The sequence below is a fragment of the Terrapene carolina genome, unplaced genomic scaffold, assembly GCF_002925995.2.
Source record: "Terrapene carolina triunguis isolate 2854851 unplaced genomic scaffold, T_m_triunguis-2.0 Scaffold136, whole genome shotgun sequence".
NCBI lineage: Eukaryota > Metazoa > Chordata > Testudines > Emydidae > Terrapene > Terrapene triunguis.
In genome coordinates, this window is record NW_020664487.1 from 5,483,726 (window position 1) to 5,500,233 (window position 16,508).

At 42.0% G+C, this 16,508-nt stretch overlaps 1 protein-coding gene across 1 annotated transcript; it reads right to left on the bottom strand.

The window, feature by feature from the left end:
• Nucleotides 1-726: 726 nt before the first annotated feature.
• LOC112104482 (cytochrome c oxidase assembly protein COX18, mitochondrial) lies at nt 727-14,552 on the bottom strand. Its single transcript, XM_026653297.2, has 6 exons — nt 14,169-14,552; nt 9,884-9,984; nt 8,715-8,878; nt 6,854-6,975; nt 4,911-5,018; nt 727-3,292 (listed from the first exon to the last, which is right to left on the bottom strand). The coding sequence occupies exons 1-6, from the start codon at nt 14,478-14,480 to the stop codon at nt 3,119-3,121; spliced, it is 981 nt and encodes a 326-aa protein (XP_026509082.1). The 5' UTR covers nt 14,481-14,552; the 3' UTR covers nt 727-3,118.
• Nucleotides 14,553-16,508: the final 1,956 nt, after the last annotated feature.

The following is a 16,508-nucleotide window of genomic DNA, read 5'->3' on the forward strand; positions in this document are numbered from 1 at the left end:
GCTGAAAACTCTAGGGTTGCATTTGAGCATCCCAGACCAACTCTAGGACTGCATTTTCCCTTGGATTACACTAGTCCGCAGTGTTGTGTATGTAGTCCTCAAGATGCTCTCCATTTCTGTGTTGGAAGTAGTTTTACTAGCTGTGACTGGATCTCTGGAAAAGTACACCTCTACCTCGATATAACGCGACCTGATATAACACGAATTCGGATACAACGCGATAAAGCAGTGCTCCGGGCGGTTGGGGCTGCGCACTCCGGTGGATCAAAGCAAGTTCAATAGAACGCGGTTTCACCTATAACACGGTAAGATTTTTTGGCTCCCGAGGACAGCATTATATCGAGGTAGCGGTGTAGTGTGTTTTCCACAGGTGTCAGGGAAGGGGAGAAGTATTTCTCACACCTTATATTGCATGCCCAGCAAAGTGGGTGTAAGTGATGGATTGGGTCCAGCAATTTAGTGCATCTCCATTCACACTGAGAATAGAAATACAGACACAAGTGGTACAGCTAGGTTATGTTTGTGGATGTATTGGAAACAGACACATCTGCTTTTGTGTCATCATTGCCTTGTTTGGCCATATAGTATATCTACCTAGTTCAAGAGACTTAAAAAAAAAACGAGGATGTGTTTGAAGAATGGGCCACTTTGTGCTGAATAGGGTGCTTACCCTGGCGAGCCGCATGCCAAACGTTGCCGACCCCTGATGTATGCTAAATGCACATTGAATGTTTGTGTCAATTCTGGTGTGGGCGAGTAGGGATTAATAACTCCAAGATTAACAATTAAACATTTACATTTTTAAACAAAGTATTTGAAAAAATCTTCACTACTTACCTGCCAAATCCTGGATTAACACCATCCACAGCTGTCTGTGGCAGGAGGCTTTTCAGTCAGTTGGTGGAGCAACAGCTGCACTTCTGTGCTATCTGAGAAACAGCCAAAACCACCACAGCGCCCCGTTCTCCTCAGCATTGGCTAAGGAGTATCGAACAGTCAGCTTGTTTCTCTTCTCTATACCTGCCTGGGACCCTACTTACTCCTCTCTTCTCCACCAGGTCCACCCACTTGTCTCTAACCACAGAGACAGCAGGCATTTCTTCCCTACAGAACTTAGTTTGAGATTCTGTTTGTTAAAGTTTAATGGGCCAAATACAACACTGATCATAAGAATTCAACAGGGATGAATTTGTCCCAATGGTATGACAAACACTGAAAGCAAGATTACAAGCAATATGCTGCTTCTTGTTCTGGTTTCAGTAGTTGTGAATGTAGGGTCAAAACCAACATTGAATTCAATGAGCGCCATTCCACTGATTTCAATAAGAGCTGAATCCAGCCTTTGGTCATTTAAAAAGTATTTATAAAACAAATTCCTCCCTCTAAGCTCTGTTCTTGGGGGGCTAATCATGATCTACACTAAAAGACACAAACAAACTGGAAAGATTAGGCCAAACAACGAGGTCTGATACAAACAGGGAGAAGGAATGGGAGGGAAAGGTAACAAGCATGGATCCAAGAGTGGCCTTTTTAAAATGCATCTGGTTAGAAGAATAAAAATCTCATTTTTGGGAGATGGCTGTGAAACTTCAATGGAAAGGGAGTTTAACTTGTCGGACCCATCAGAATAAAGGCACAACTGCCTACTGACGTATGATTAAAGCAAATCAAGGCAAGAACCTGCAAAGGAGGAGGGTGAGAGTGCAGACAGCTGTCAGAAAGACTATGTATGGTTATGTATTCTTTCAATGTGTGCAGTGAGTAGCCCCAACATTTTCTACATTTGATACTGTGTATTTAATACATTATTTGAACTGGCTTCCCATATCCGCACCTTTTTGCATTCCATTAAAATAATCATTTCATTTCAATTTTATGTTGTAGTAATTAATTCCTTTATGGACACTGAACTTAAACACATTCCACAGTGTGTACATGACATACAAAACAATGGTTTTTTGGTCTTGTAGAGCTGTGTGACATAGTTCTATACAAAAGTGAGACCAGTGCCTATGACAACTGCCAGAATAATACGCTCTTTCACATGATGCCTTTTTTTTTTTTTTTTAAACAAAGCAGGATAAGTATCATTATCCCCATTTTATACATGGGGAAACTAAAATATGGAGAGATGAAGTAACTTATACAAGCTCAACATGAGAGCCAAGAACAGAACCCTTGTATCCTGAGACAAAGTTCTACACCTGTTCTCCTGGATAGTAGCAGTGAACCTTTCTCATGCTGTGTAAATCCATGGATTCCTAGCTTGTTTCAGATTAGTTGGCTGACACTGCAAACGAGTGGGCAATTAATCCACCTTTGTAGTTTCACAAAAACACCATGTCAGTTGTCCATAGAACTTTCCCATGGGCCAGTAGATTGACTACATGTGGTCAACTACTGAATCTGAACCTGGGACCAGAACAAGCGTCTGAGAGAGGAGACCTAGCACACCATTACCAACCCAGTGACCCATTCAGTCTTCAAATAAAGCTACATCGTTGTTCGCTAGCCTGTAGTTAAAATCAGATTCAGTGTAAATAGCAGAGCTACATCAGCCACAATTTTAACATCTATCTTCATCCTGTATTACCAATAAAGGAAAGAAGCTGCTATTAGTTGGACACCCAACATACAAAACACCACATGAACTAAAAAAATCCCAACAATTTTGCACTGCGCCAAGAAGTTAGTACAATTACCCACTCCACTTCTTGTCAGAGACAGCCACTGTTTTATTAGGAAAAATACAGTTCCAACGACAGCCTTTCACATTCTCTTTCAAGGAGACACTCTGGGCTTGGATACACTACTGCGTCAGTTGATGTAACTTTCGTCGCTCAGGGGATGGCTTTTTCACACCCATGAGCGACGTAGAGTGACATTGACTTAAAGTAGTGTCCACACCGCGCTATGTCGGTGGGAGATGCCCTCCCGTCAGCATAGCGTTTCTTCACCAGGTGAGCTACAGCAGTGCAGCTGCATCAGTGCAACTGCGCTGATGTAGCGTGGTAGCATAGACTTGCCCCATATTAAATAGGTACATTTCAATACAATATGACTTATGAATTACTCAAGTTGCCTGTATAGGGTAGTTCTTCCACCAATGCAAAATGAATCACTTTTTTAAAAAGTACTTAGTATAAAAGGCAGAGACTATATCCCTATAAGGAGTGTCTGAGTCAGACTTGGTCCTTGGTATGTGGCACAGTCGACGAAAAGTTGGAGAGCGCAGTAGCAGGTTGTGTGAGAGTCCCATGAAGCTGGAGGATAACCAGTACAAAGCCATGGACTGCAAGGAGACAGGAACACAGCATTCAGCAACCCAAAAGGCAATAAAAGCACTGCAATTCCAGTAGCTTTTCACAAACTACAATAATTATTTCTTATTAAGAAAGTCAACTCTCCTACATATTCACCCTTAAATAAATAGTTACGGTTAAGCAATGCTTCCATTACAAACCCTATTTTTCAGGGTTTTTGAACTCTACTGTAAAAATATGATCCATGCTAAAATTTGACAAAACTACAAGACCCAATGTTTTAAATTCACATTTCACCTTTTTTCCTGTTTTAGTCTAAATAGGCTTGATAAGCTCAACAACGGTGTACAAGAATCTCTTAACCACTTCAAACACACAATTAAACATGCATTTCTTCACATACAAATCTACTCTAAAAACATTTTCAAGATTCTCTCACGGAAAATTCTGCAAATCTAAATTATAGGTTGTTCAGATCTTATAGTAAATAAACCTTTTATGCAACGCCATCTGTCTCTAGTTACATGAACATGGTTTGCCTTTCAATTCACAAGGTCAACCCAAATATAGACCAACTCCAGATATTTTCTAATACTCAACTTTTAAAAAATGATGTTACAAACAATGAGTTTGTGGGCTCTCTCTCTTTAATATTTGGCAAAAATACTAGAAAGCACCTACTTTTATTTTTTTTTTAAATACATATTGAACATGTACCATAGTATGAACACCATGTAAAAATCTCATTCGTTCCAGTAAAAGTTTGCATAGTAGGATTTAGATCAACCTACTGTCAATAGGCTAGTTAACAGAATAGTTTTGTTGGATTCTAACAGTGTAATCAGAAAAATACACATTATATACAAAATAATTAAAACAAAACCAAATTTTAAAAAACCCATTCCACTGACAGCTTGGTCTTGTTTCTATTTTCTCTATCAACCTCTTTTCTATAGTGATGCCAGTCTTAACTACTTTGTGTCCTCCCTTCCATGCAATGAACACCACTCAGTTCCAGTATTACTTCCAGGGGGCCCAAAAAACTCTAGCCACATCACATTGAGCATTGGCCTGCTAAACCCAGGGTTGTGAGTTCAGTCCTTGTAGCAAAAATCTGTCTGGGGATTGATCCTGCTTTGAGCAGGGGGTTGGACTAGATGACCTGCTGAGGTCCCTTCCAACCCGGATATCCTATGATTTGTTTGTTTAACATTTGAAGTCAACTGCTTCCGTGGATCTCCCAGCCTATCTTGTCTTATCTATGTCTGTCTTATAGATTGTAAGCTCCTTGGAAGAGGTTACTTGTTACTGTGTCTTACATATTATGAAACGTGCAGCGCTTGTAACGATGCACATAACACTTTCGGAAGACCCTAGAGGCTGCATCTAATGTAATGTAAGTGTAAACAGCACCTTTCCCATATGCAGTATTGAATGGTGACCCTTATAGATTACAAATCCTGCACACACTACTACTTGAGTGAAGTCGCTGCTATTAAAATAGTATGAAGTATAATATCAACTATGGTCCGCAATATAGACCGTGCACTTGGGCTGCACTTAGAGCACCATGAATCAAGTCTGGCCAACACAGACATGACTAATGCAGTCTCTCACCTACTACACACGATTATGTTTTGTACTTACTGAAGGTACAGTTGCAGCAATAGGAATCATCAGTATTGACAGTCCTCGAATGAAGTTGGTAATGTACTTCTGGAACCTGGACAGTTCAAGTTTTCGCAGAGCAAAGATCTGAAGAGGCAAAAAAAAAAAAAAAAAAAAAAACAAACACACACACACAAACCAGAGAAAAACTTTTTTTTTTAATACAAGGGAAGTTAAAAATGCACAGTCAATGTTAGAACAGGTTTGTTACACCCAAATATTTTTTTCACATTCTTTTCAATTATTGGGAAGCTCAAATCAAGTAAATTTAAAACATTGATAAATTCCTTCCTTTAATTTGTTTGGTGCCTTACAGTCAATACTCAATCCTTTCCTGGCAGATTTTATACCAAGACTAAGAGTCATCCATCTAAAACATTTTAAGAGCACATTATTTCACAGGAGAATAGCTTTTGCACATTGAATAAGCCTCCAACACCTGATCCTCAAGCACAGTCCTCTGAGAGATGGCTACTGAGAAGAGATGGACCATTATCCCCAACCTACTTAATGAATAATTGAACGGAAGCAGAACGTGTATAGTCAAACCTTGACTTTCATTTTGCAAAACTGTCCTAATCCACATTACTTGGAAAAAATAAAACAGAACAAGAATGAAATCCAGACACATGAAGGCAATGAGGAGGACTGTGATTTATAACAGAGAGAGACTAAACAGTAACTATTTCTGCAGAGATTTGCAAAAGAGCAAGAACATGGGGAATCCAGACTCCTCTACATATTTTATTTTTAATATTCATTAACATTCTCATTCTTATTCCAAAAATTTCAGTATATCAACAAGAATTTATAATGAGGCCTGGTTTAATGTGTAAGCCACTTTTCTTTCCTTTCAATTGTCATTTTATTTTCTGTTTGATCTTGCCTCCCCACACAATGAAGGAGCATCTTTGGACTCATCAAGGATGCCGAAAAAGAGACCACAGATTTGCGTGTGTAGTGCCCCAATATCTGTGAACTTCTGTTGTACGTGTAGGACATATTCTTGTTTATGATGTAACAAATGTATAAAAAAAGCTTGAGTTCAAAATTAGTAAAATATTCTTGATTTTACACTTTTTAACATGTCTTCTCAAACACATGTACTATGCAATGTTTACTAGTTTTAATTATGAAAGAGAAATCTCTTTACTTTCTATTTTTAAAGTGATGAATGTAATTTTTTTACAGTACAATGTGAGTTCTCAATGTTGGGACAGCATACTTCTCAGGAGTGGAAATAAACCTACTTGTTCATTTGGAAAATGGGTTCAAATAGTTAAGGGCTGAGATGCACTGGCTAATCTTGATGATGTCTATAAGAGGTTCCAGTCTCTCAATCCCTTTGCTTTCTTAAAATAACAATAAAGCACATTTTCTCAATTACTATTTTAACTTAATATTTTAAGTCGTTTGCTTTTATCAAGTTTTCAGCTCATTTAGAATCATACCTACTGTACCCACAATCATCACTTACAATACATTAAAAGTGGAACTACGTCATTCTAACATGGAAAAGAAAGCCGCTGGTAAATGCAGCCCACGGGAATGTATTAGTCACACACCAAAACCTTAACCTTTACAAGCTGCAGTGTTAATAAAATGCAATAGGCTAATTAAAGTATTCTCACAGGAATCACTCTGGAGTGAAGAGTAAACTTTTCTGAGGTTAAGCTACATAAAAGCAGTTTCTGAAATGGCACATTAGAATTTATCAGCAATTACAATGTGCAGGACCCATACAACTTCAACCTTGAAACAATTATGCAGTTTTTCCCTTCTAGACCATGAATTAAGGTGCATATTTATAATCAGAAGCTGCCACGGTATTTTTACACTTTGTAAGGTAGTCGTGAACCAGTCCTAACTTTATAGAAAGAATTATAATTTTCACAATGGTCCAACATTCACCAGCAACATACCTCCACTATCAGCAAATTGAGGAGCCCAAGTGAGACTGGCAAAATCCATGTAGTATCTGGTACAGTAAGGTCTGTAAACCACAGGGTTCCACCTGTCGACAGCTGTTCCTGAACTGCAAGGACTGTTTAAAATACATATATATATTTAGTACGTCATTCTCCTCAAGGTCAGTCAAAATTATGCATAACTTTGCTTTTAAATTGGACTTTCAAAGTAAACATTTTTGTTACTCTGTGGCAATGCATTTTTTTTTTTTTGGTGCCAACTGGCAATTTTAATCCTTCCTTTCCCTCAGAACCAGGGCAAGGAACTGATGTAATGAAATATATAAATCCCAAGTAGGAAAGCTCCTTCCCCTGCCAGGTAGCAGCATAAACTCACATTTAAGTCTTACTCACACTTACTATCAAACATACATTTGGACATTTGAAAACTGTACCTACCTATAGACTGTGAAATGATTACAAGACAAAATCCACTATGTGATATAAAGGACATATAGAAATCAAAGAATTCCAAATCAAAGAAATCCAAAGTGGATTTGAGAGAATGTTGTATTTATCACTGACTTAAAAAACTGGTTCTTACAAAGCATCAGTTGGAAATTCACTTTGCAAACACGAATTATTAGTTTCTCTTTATTTATATAATGATGTCTTTTTAAAAAAAGCTTTTAATCCAAAAGATTAAAAGTGAAGGCAGTCTGCCATCTAACAAGAAAAGGAAATTATTAGTGAGAACTGCAGGCTGACAGGATTTGGTGCAAACAGATGATGAAAAATAACTTGTTCTGAATCTTCTGTCCCTAACCGAAAAATTTTTATAACAAACAATTTTCCTAATAGTAGCTAAACTTTATTGGGCTAAATGACAAGTTATTTAGCCCAATAATATTTAGCAATTTAAACAATGTCATGTGCCAGAGGAACAGGAGCATTACAATTATTTTTAAAATCTGCCTACTAAAGTTCAAAAGTCTCTCTCATATGGGGGATGCCATTAAAGACACAATATTCACCAGTGCAGGAACCCGCAGCGACCAAAGTACTTTGTTAGACTTGGAATACAAGATATCATGGCATTTGAATCAACACAAAAGCATCATATGTTGGGTTAATCCTGCATATCATAATCTACTCTTTAAACGGTCAAAACACCAATATTGCAGATAGGATAAAATAAAATACCATCTTGATGAACGCATTTTATTTTATCTAAAGTTAAGGCTTTATAATGAGAGAAAACCCCACAGTTTAATTTTAAGCATACTGTTGCGTTAGTATCTTTACATATTAAGTATGACTTCTATTACTTTGGCTTGCAAAGCACACAAAATAATTTAGTGCCCAAGGAGCATACCCAACAGATTTTAGATTGTTCCTAGAGCTCAAATTCCAGCACTGCTGTTAACTGATCATCCCACGCATCCCACTTTGCTCTTTCAGCTCAGAGCTGCACTATAGTGCAGTGTAGAAATACCCTTATAGGCACTACTGGCAAATGAACTCTCTGAGTGAACAGAAAGGTTATTTTGTGGCTATGGCTGCACTGAGTTCCTGATCTACCAGAACAATCTGGGGTGCAAAAAGTATGGGAACAGGCAAGAGGTAGGCTTCTGGATTACATGGACGAGTGGCACAGCATCTATGACATGCCTAATCAAAAGTCTTACAAATACAGTATTATTCATATTAGTCACTTAGCTATGTTTGGGCTATTTTTTCAACAATCTTACATCTCAAACTCAACAACTCAAATTCTTAAATTTAAAACCAAACCATGTTTGTAAAAATTGTAACTGGAGAAGTGTATTTATTAAAACAGATGTATATTTTCAATACAACTGTTCGGAATGATCACCTTCTGAGTCTGCTGCACCTACACTGCAGTTACGCAAAGCTATGGAAACAAACACCCACACTGGAATCTGTATCCACATCAACAGACTAGCCTTGAAGGGGTGGCAGTTGTCTCGAATATACAATTCTGAAACAATTCTTCCCATATTCTTCCTGAAATGGAACCTGATTAGAAAACAAAACAAAACTCCTTGTAATATAACTTTTCAAATTCTGAAATAATAAACCACAGGTTGCATATCACACTTAGTTCATTTCAAATATTGCACTGGAGTACCAGGTGAATGAAGTCAAACCAGGGAGTTCTCCCTTTATGAGCTGAGAGCCTTCCATTTGTTGTCTGCCAATCACCTCCAATCTCACCCTTCAAACCCTTTTCTTTTCTGTGGGCTTCTAATGTTAACATCTTCTCCATCTCTGTTTCCTAGCAATACTGTTCGATGTCTTATTCTGTGTGTTGTATTTATCTGATTTAAGACTACAAGGTCCTCAGTGTACAGACCACAGGCCAGATCCTCAGACTGCACTCAGTCCCATTTACATCACTCTGACACTGCAAAGGAGATAGAGCTACCATACCAGGACAGCTGGGGATTCCTCTTCAAATCATAGAATATCAGGGTTGGAAGGGACCTCAGGAGGTCATCTAGTCCAACCCCCTGCTCAAAGCAGGACCAATCCCCAGACAGATTTTTGCCCCAGATCCCTAAATGACCCCCTTACGGATTGAACTCACAATCCTGGGTTTAGCAGGCCAATGCTCAAACCACTGAGCCTCCCCCTTGCATGAGGAAATCACTGGATGTAGTAAAGCTGACACAGCCAGGTCCTGCCATCCACTCCTAACAAAGATTTAGAAACCATAGCTATGTGTCAAATCTTGGTCCCACTGAAGTCAACAATTAAACCCAGACTCACTTCAGTGGAAACAGGAATTGGCCTTATAAGTTTTAGTCCATCACAGATTCAGTGCTTCAAATGAGCACATTCCCTAAATGTCTATGTAAATAACACAGAAAAGTTTTATATAAAAATAGTAAGCCAGAATCCATGATTTTAGTGTCAGATTTGTAGAGCCTTTTTATATATACATATTGCCATCATCTTTATATATGCCTCTTATTTTCAGCCCAAGTGGATTTGTAAGATACTGTACAATTGTTATCTTACCTAGCAACTTTTTCAGACCAACCCAGTTGCTTCCCACGAATTGAAACTTCATAGCGAAGACGCTTAGCTAGGTTTTCTATTTCAGGCTGCAAATTTTCCAGCTAGCTAAAGAAAAGAAAGAAATGATTATACAGCAAAATTAAAGAGTTCCATCTGCAACCAGTCTCTCTACCCCATATCATCTTGTATGTGTACTGTAAAGTGAAATGCATGCATCTGTGGGTGTTTCCTGCCTCTATATATATTGGGCTTTTGAGGAACTTGAGTGAGAATGCCTAAGTATTTCTAACAAAAACAACAAATGAAACATCAATCTTACCAGGTGATAAAAAACATAAGTACAAGTGTTGGTTGCATATTATAATTTATTATAGGTTTTTAAGTATATAAAAGGGTCTGTACACAATTGTTATACAAAAACACATGGTGGAATCCCCTCACCCATGTTTTGAACAGCCTTATAAGGTATGATTCTGCAGCCACTAAGTCTATAGCAAAAATCTCATTTAATTCAATAGGATCAGGCCCCAGGATGTAGCACTGAAAATGGAGTTTGATATTTTTGCAGTCAATATGGCAAGATACAAGTATGAAGAAGTATTGGTAAGAGAATTTGTAATATTTGTGCCTAAACATGAAATTAATATATTTGTTCTCTATGGACTCCTGATTGTGAACAAGATGATACTAAACTGCTCAAGATAGTTAAGACCAAAGCAGACTGTGAAGAACTTCAAAAAGATCTCACAAAACTAAGTGATTGGGCAACAAAATGGCAAATGAAATTTAATGTGGATAAATGTAAAGTAATGCACATTGGAAAAAATAACCCCAACTATACATACAATATGATGGGGGCTAATTTAGCTACAACGAATCAGGAAAAAGATCTTGGAGTCATCATGGATAGTTCTCTGAAGATGTCCACGTAGTGTGCAGAGGCGGTCAAAAAAGCAAACAGGATGTTAGGAATCATTAAAAAGAGGATAGAGAACAAGAAGGAGAATATATTATTGCTCTTATATAAATCGATGGTACGCCCACATCTCGAATACTGCATACAGATGTGGTCTCCTCATCTCAAAAAAGATATACTAGCACTAGAAAAGGTTCAGAGAAGGGCAACTAAAATGATTAGGGGTTTGGAACGGGTCCCATACGAGGAGAGATTAAAGAGGCTAGGACTTTTCAGCTTGGAAAAGAGGAGACTAAGGGGGGATATGATAGAAGTATATAAAATCATGAGGGATGTGGAGAAAGTAGATAAGGAAAAGTTATTTACTTATTCCCATAATACAAGAACTAGGGGTCATCAAATGAAATTAATAGGCAGCAGGTTTAAAACAAATAAAAGGAAGTTCTTCTTCACGCAGCGCACAGTCAACTTGTGGAACTCCTTGCCTGAGGAGGTTGTGAAGGCTAGGACTATAACAGCGTTTAAAAGAGAACTGGATAAATTCATGGAGGTTAAGTCCATTAATGGCTATTAGCCAGGATGGGTAAGGGATGGTGTCCCTAGACTCTTTGTTTGTCAGAGGGTGGAGATGGATGGCAGGAAAGAGATCACTTGATCATTACCTGCTAGGTTCACTCCCTCTGGAGCACCTGGCATTGGCCACTGTCAGTAGACAGAATACTGGGCTAGATGGACCTTTGGTCTGACCCAGTACGGCCATTCTTATGTAAGGCAAAACACACAAATGCTACAGAGAGCTTTATAGGATACAAGGACAATATCACAGGTGGCATGATTCATCTCTATTACTCAATAGCTTTTTAAAAAGTAAAAAAGATGGCCACAACATACCATACTTATTTTGATATGGAGAACCATGTGACAACTAGCTAGCAAGGTCAAAATGGATTGCTACCATTCAGATGTATTACTACACAACATCTCTTTTACAAAACCACACTAGAGGATTACTTCCTCTGAATTTGTGGTTGGTATAAAATGGTCTCTGCCACACCTGCATTATAACTGGTTCAGTGTGTAGACACACATGTAGTGCCAATAACTAACAGCACCAGTTTAAAGTTACTTTAATTGTCCAAAAAACAAGGAAAAAAAGAGTTATGCCTGAACTGATTCTGTATGGTGAAATCAAAACTACCATTTTCTGTCCATTTTCTCAAGCCTCACTTTTCCCTTACCAGTAGCAAAATGGAAACAGGAAAAAGATTTCCTGGGCTGGATTTCCTGTCACACTTCTGCTCTTACTATTTTGGACTCTCCTGAGAAAGGCACATTAATAGCTGAGTTTTAGTAATACTTCACCCTTATCCAGTGCTTTGAAAGTGTAAATTCCCAACTAAATAAGGAGTGTTGCGGTCACAAAGGATGTGCTATTGATATTTACTGCCGAGTGAATAACAAACAACCAAACAAACCTACCTACCTAACCAGAGATCAGTGTACCACAAAGGACTGTGTTAGGCTGAGTCTGTTAATTCTGCAACATTACAAGCAATAGCTACAGAAAATTTTACTGCATTCTTTGCCAGTGGTCCATATTAGCTGAACCACTACTGGCTGTAACCTTCCAGCAGCTGTTTTTGGCATTACTTTTTGCATTCTAAGTGCACTATTACAAAGCAATTGCCTCTTATATTAAATTGAAACTAATAAAATACTTGGCATTTTCACGGTGCTTTTTTATCCTGAGATCCTGAAATACTTTACAAAGGAGGGAAAAGTATCCTCTCACATCTTGTAGACAGGAACACAAAGAATAAAAGCAAGACTGGTTAAATACAGCCTCTTTACTCAAATAAAACATGGCTGTTTTAATTCTAGTGTTGCAAAGGATTCTGCAATTCTTTAGCAGTGAAGCATTTTATCGCCAACACTACAGCTGATACACTGTCTACTCTCTTTAGTGCAATATCAAAAGGTATATTATCCTGTGATTCAAAAGGCTTCACCTGCAACACTTTTGCTGTGATTCTGTTAGGTTCTACAAAATATTTTAACAAGCCAGCACTTGGTTGGTTTGCAGGATCTATGGGGAACATCAGTGGTGCTGAAAAAGTTGTGTAAATGATTCACATCATCCTAATGGCTTACCAAAAACATATCCAACAGTGGAGATACTTAACTAGGTTTTCATTTTTACACAATAAGAAAATTAAACATAACGAGTTGTGATTCTTCATAGAGTAGCAATTACGTGTACTACACAGTTTAAACCTTTTCTAATTGTACATTTTAGTTTTACACGTACACAGCATTTCATGCTAGAACATATTACATATACATAATAAATGCTGTAGAATAAAATGGATTAGACTGTATTATGTGTGGAATAATTCATGAGGCAGCATATCTAGTATTTAGAAGCTGCTGAACTCTTGTCTACAAAAGGGCATCCACCAAGGCAGCTGAGTGGTAGCACTGGGGGGAATATTTCGTTAAAATTAATGTAGACACAACCACAGAGAGCACCATATGTGTTAACAATGTCTAAGCTACGTCAGTCTTACCTCTGAATATTGTTCCTGAGAGGGAGCAGAGATCACATTAGATTACAATGCTACATCACTACTTTAGTTACACTCTCCCAACAAATAATGTGACACTGCAGCATAGTGGGGCACATGACAACTGACTGGCTGGTCTGCACCAGAGCCACACAGCTCTGTAAGGACAGGGTACCGCCAGGCATGAAGCCAGCAGCCATTAAGAAACTCTCGGGCTAGTTTCCTTGGCTACACAGGTTGCCAAGCGCCTTACTTGCAAAGGCGGTGGCGAGGGCACTGCACGAGCCCATCGCTCTTATCCTCTGTTTTCTGGCTAGGTACGACAGTAAGACATAGACCAAGGAGGAGGGAGAAACATTGTTCTCCTTAACCTCTGAGGACAGGACAAGAAGCAATGGGCTTACATTGCAGCCAGGATGGTTTAGGTTGGACATTAGGATGTCAGGGGGGTTAAGCAGTGGAATAAGCTGCCCAGGGAGGTGGTGGAATGTCCATCACTGGAGGGTTTTTCAGAGCAGGTTGGACAAACACCTGCCTGGGATGGGACTCGCGTGAGGGGGGAGGGGCTCGCGTGAGGGGGGAGGGGCGGGCCAAGCGAGGGGGGAGGGGCTCGCGTGAGGGGGTCGCGGCGGGTGGGTTGACTCGTGGCCAAGCAGTTGCCGCCACAGGGCTAGCACGAGCGGGGAGGGTGACAGGCGAAGGGGCGGCTCGTGGGCAGGGCACACCACCTCCCCCCGCGCCCCGAGGTGCCCGCACGGGACCGGGGAAGATGGGACCGGGGGGCCCCCGCGGATCTCGGACCCACCTTGGCCAGGAGGTGGCCCTGGTGCGCGGCCAGCGGCAGGGTGAGGCCGGTGCGCAGGGCGGCGCCGGCACACACGATACTGAGCCACCAGGGCAGGCCGGTGCCCGCCTGCAGCGCCGCCAGCCCGCTCTCCGCCCAGTACACGGGGGCCGACTGGGCCAGCGCCTCGTACAAACCGCCCGGGCTCGCGCTGGGCAGGGAGGAGGCGGCGGCGGCGGCGGCCCCAGCGCGTGACCCCCAGCCGGGCGACAGCAGGAGCCGCTCGCGGAGGGGCCTCTGCAGCTCCTGCCCCGCGCGCCGCCAACACCACATCCCGGCAACGGCCGAGCGCGCGCCCCGCGCGGCCAGAGTCCACGCGGCCGGCAGGTTGGGGAAGGGGCGGGGGAGGGGAGCGACGCGACCCGACCGGTCCTCCTCCTGCGCGCGCGCCCCGAACTCTCCGTCTCTCAACCCGGAAGGAACGCGGCAGTAGCTTCCGGCCGGCCAGCCAGCCACCGAGAGGGAGAGACCGCGGCCTAGAGCGCCCCCTCCTCGTCCGCGCGCGCAGCTGCGGGAGGTTGGGAGAGGCGCCATGTTGGATTAGGGCAGGTCTTGCGCCGAATCAGACCCCGACCCTCCCCCCCCACACACACACGTTGGAGGGGGGGGGGGGGGGGACGGGAGGGGGCCAGCAAGGGGGGGAGGCGGGTGTGGGCTTTGAAGCGATTTCGGGTCTGGGTGATGCTGGAGCGGGGGCGCCCGTGGCGGGTGTGAGAACCGAGGTCGCGGTGGCCAATGCGGTGGGCTCAGTCTTGTTCTCTGCTCTCGTTTTGTGGCAATGGGGCCCTGAGGCCACCTGTGGGACAGGGCATCTGTCCTCGCGGATCGGGGGTCTGCCTCCCTTGCTCTGCCTTTTGCTTCAGGTGCCCTTTGATGCGGGTCGCGGAGTCCCAGGGAAAGCAGGAACGGTTCTGCTCCCCTTGGTAGTCCCATTGTTTCCTCGTGCTCCCTGGTGGTTGTTTAAGTACCCAGCTGTAGTCTTAGTGTCTGATTGAACCAGGATATAGTTCCCGCCCCCCGGGTCGAGGCTGGAACCGTTGCAGAGCTAACCTGATTGCTCTCAGCGATAGGTTTATGCTGTGAGCCTTTTCCTCCTTGCTCCAGAGGCCCTTGGTAGGCGTTACAAGGCCTAAAGGATTTGCAAGGCAGAGCAGCAGGCCTTTGTGGACCCTGTCATGGACTGACCACTGTTATAAGGAGTTGAACACCTGTGCTAGAACCCATCCTTGATTTTTCATGGGCTGTGGGGAGTCCTGCATCTTTCATATGCAAGCTTTGAAGACATCGGCTGCGTGCTTGTGCCCGTGGAGCGATCCCTATGCACACCACTAGGAGTCCTTGCAGTTGGAGGCATAATGCCTCCTCTGGCTCTGGAGCAAGAAAATAAATTCCTGGGTAAAAGCAAACAACTTTTCTTGGCACTGATGATGAAGCCGTGCACATGGAGGAGATTCCACATCCAAGTAGTAGCCTTGAGCACTGCTGACGGTGATGGAGCTCTGAGCAGGATGTTGTCCGGGAGGGGATACAGGTGAGTTCCCTGTGACCTGTCTGGCGCTTACCAGTACCAACATCTTGGTAAAAACCCCAGGGGCCAAGGACAGGCCAAATGGGAGTGTTAGGAACTGATATGTCTCCTGCTGTATGCAAACCTCAGAAGTCTGTAGTGGCATGGTCTGATAGGGATATGGTGATAAGATTCCACTAGATCTACTGCAGTCAGGAAGCCCCTGGGACAGGGAAGACACTGTAAAGACCATGGTCTCCATCTCAAACTTTGTTTTCTTCATACACTTGTTGAGCCTTTTGAGGTCAAGAATGACTCTGATGCACCCCCTCCCTACCCTCACTGTTGCATAATGAAGATGTAGAACCTGCAGAACCTTTCTTCTGAGGGAAGGTATTCTATCACTCCCATATCCACAAAATGAGATTTCCTTCTGGATCAGATTGTGTTTTATGGGGTCACTGTTCCCTGAGTCACTTGGGCATGGTCAATGAAAACCATTTTTTTAGGAAATGGGAGATTTTGACCCCAGCTTTAGCTCTGGGTGGAGGCCGATGTGATGTGTCAAAGTGGATGGGGAGAGGGCAGGCAGGGAGACTGAGGTCTCTCTAGACTTTCAATCCACTGTTTTCCCTGGAGGAATCTATTGTGGCTTTGCTGGTACCTCTGAGGATGAGGAGCAAAAAGAGCACCTCTCTGAAGGCCGGTTTATATCCTCTCCTGGGGGACCTTAATGGGGAAAGGAGAGACAATGTGGCAAAATCCAGTTAGCCACCACTTTATCCATGTTTTCT

What these genes read in the sequence shown, in the direction of transcription:
- LOC112104482 (XM_026653297.2), bottom strand. Translation starts at nt 14,480, where the DNA reads ATGTGGTGTTGGCGGCGCGCGGGGCAGGAGCTGCAGAGGCCCCTCCGC. An exon ending in AGGGCCACCTCCTGGCCAAG is followed by an intron (nt 9,985 to 14,168) that starts GTGGGTCCGAGA and finishes TTCTTTAGCTAG; the next exon opens with CTGGAAAATTTGCAGCCTGA. An exon ending in TCAATTTGCTGATAGTGGAG is followed by an intron (nt 5,019 to 6,853) that starts GTATGTTGCTGG and finishes TTGCCTCTTCAG; the next exon opens with ATCTTTGCTCTGCGAAAACT.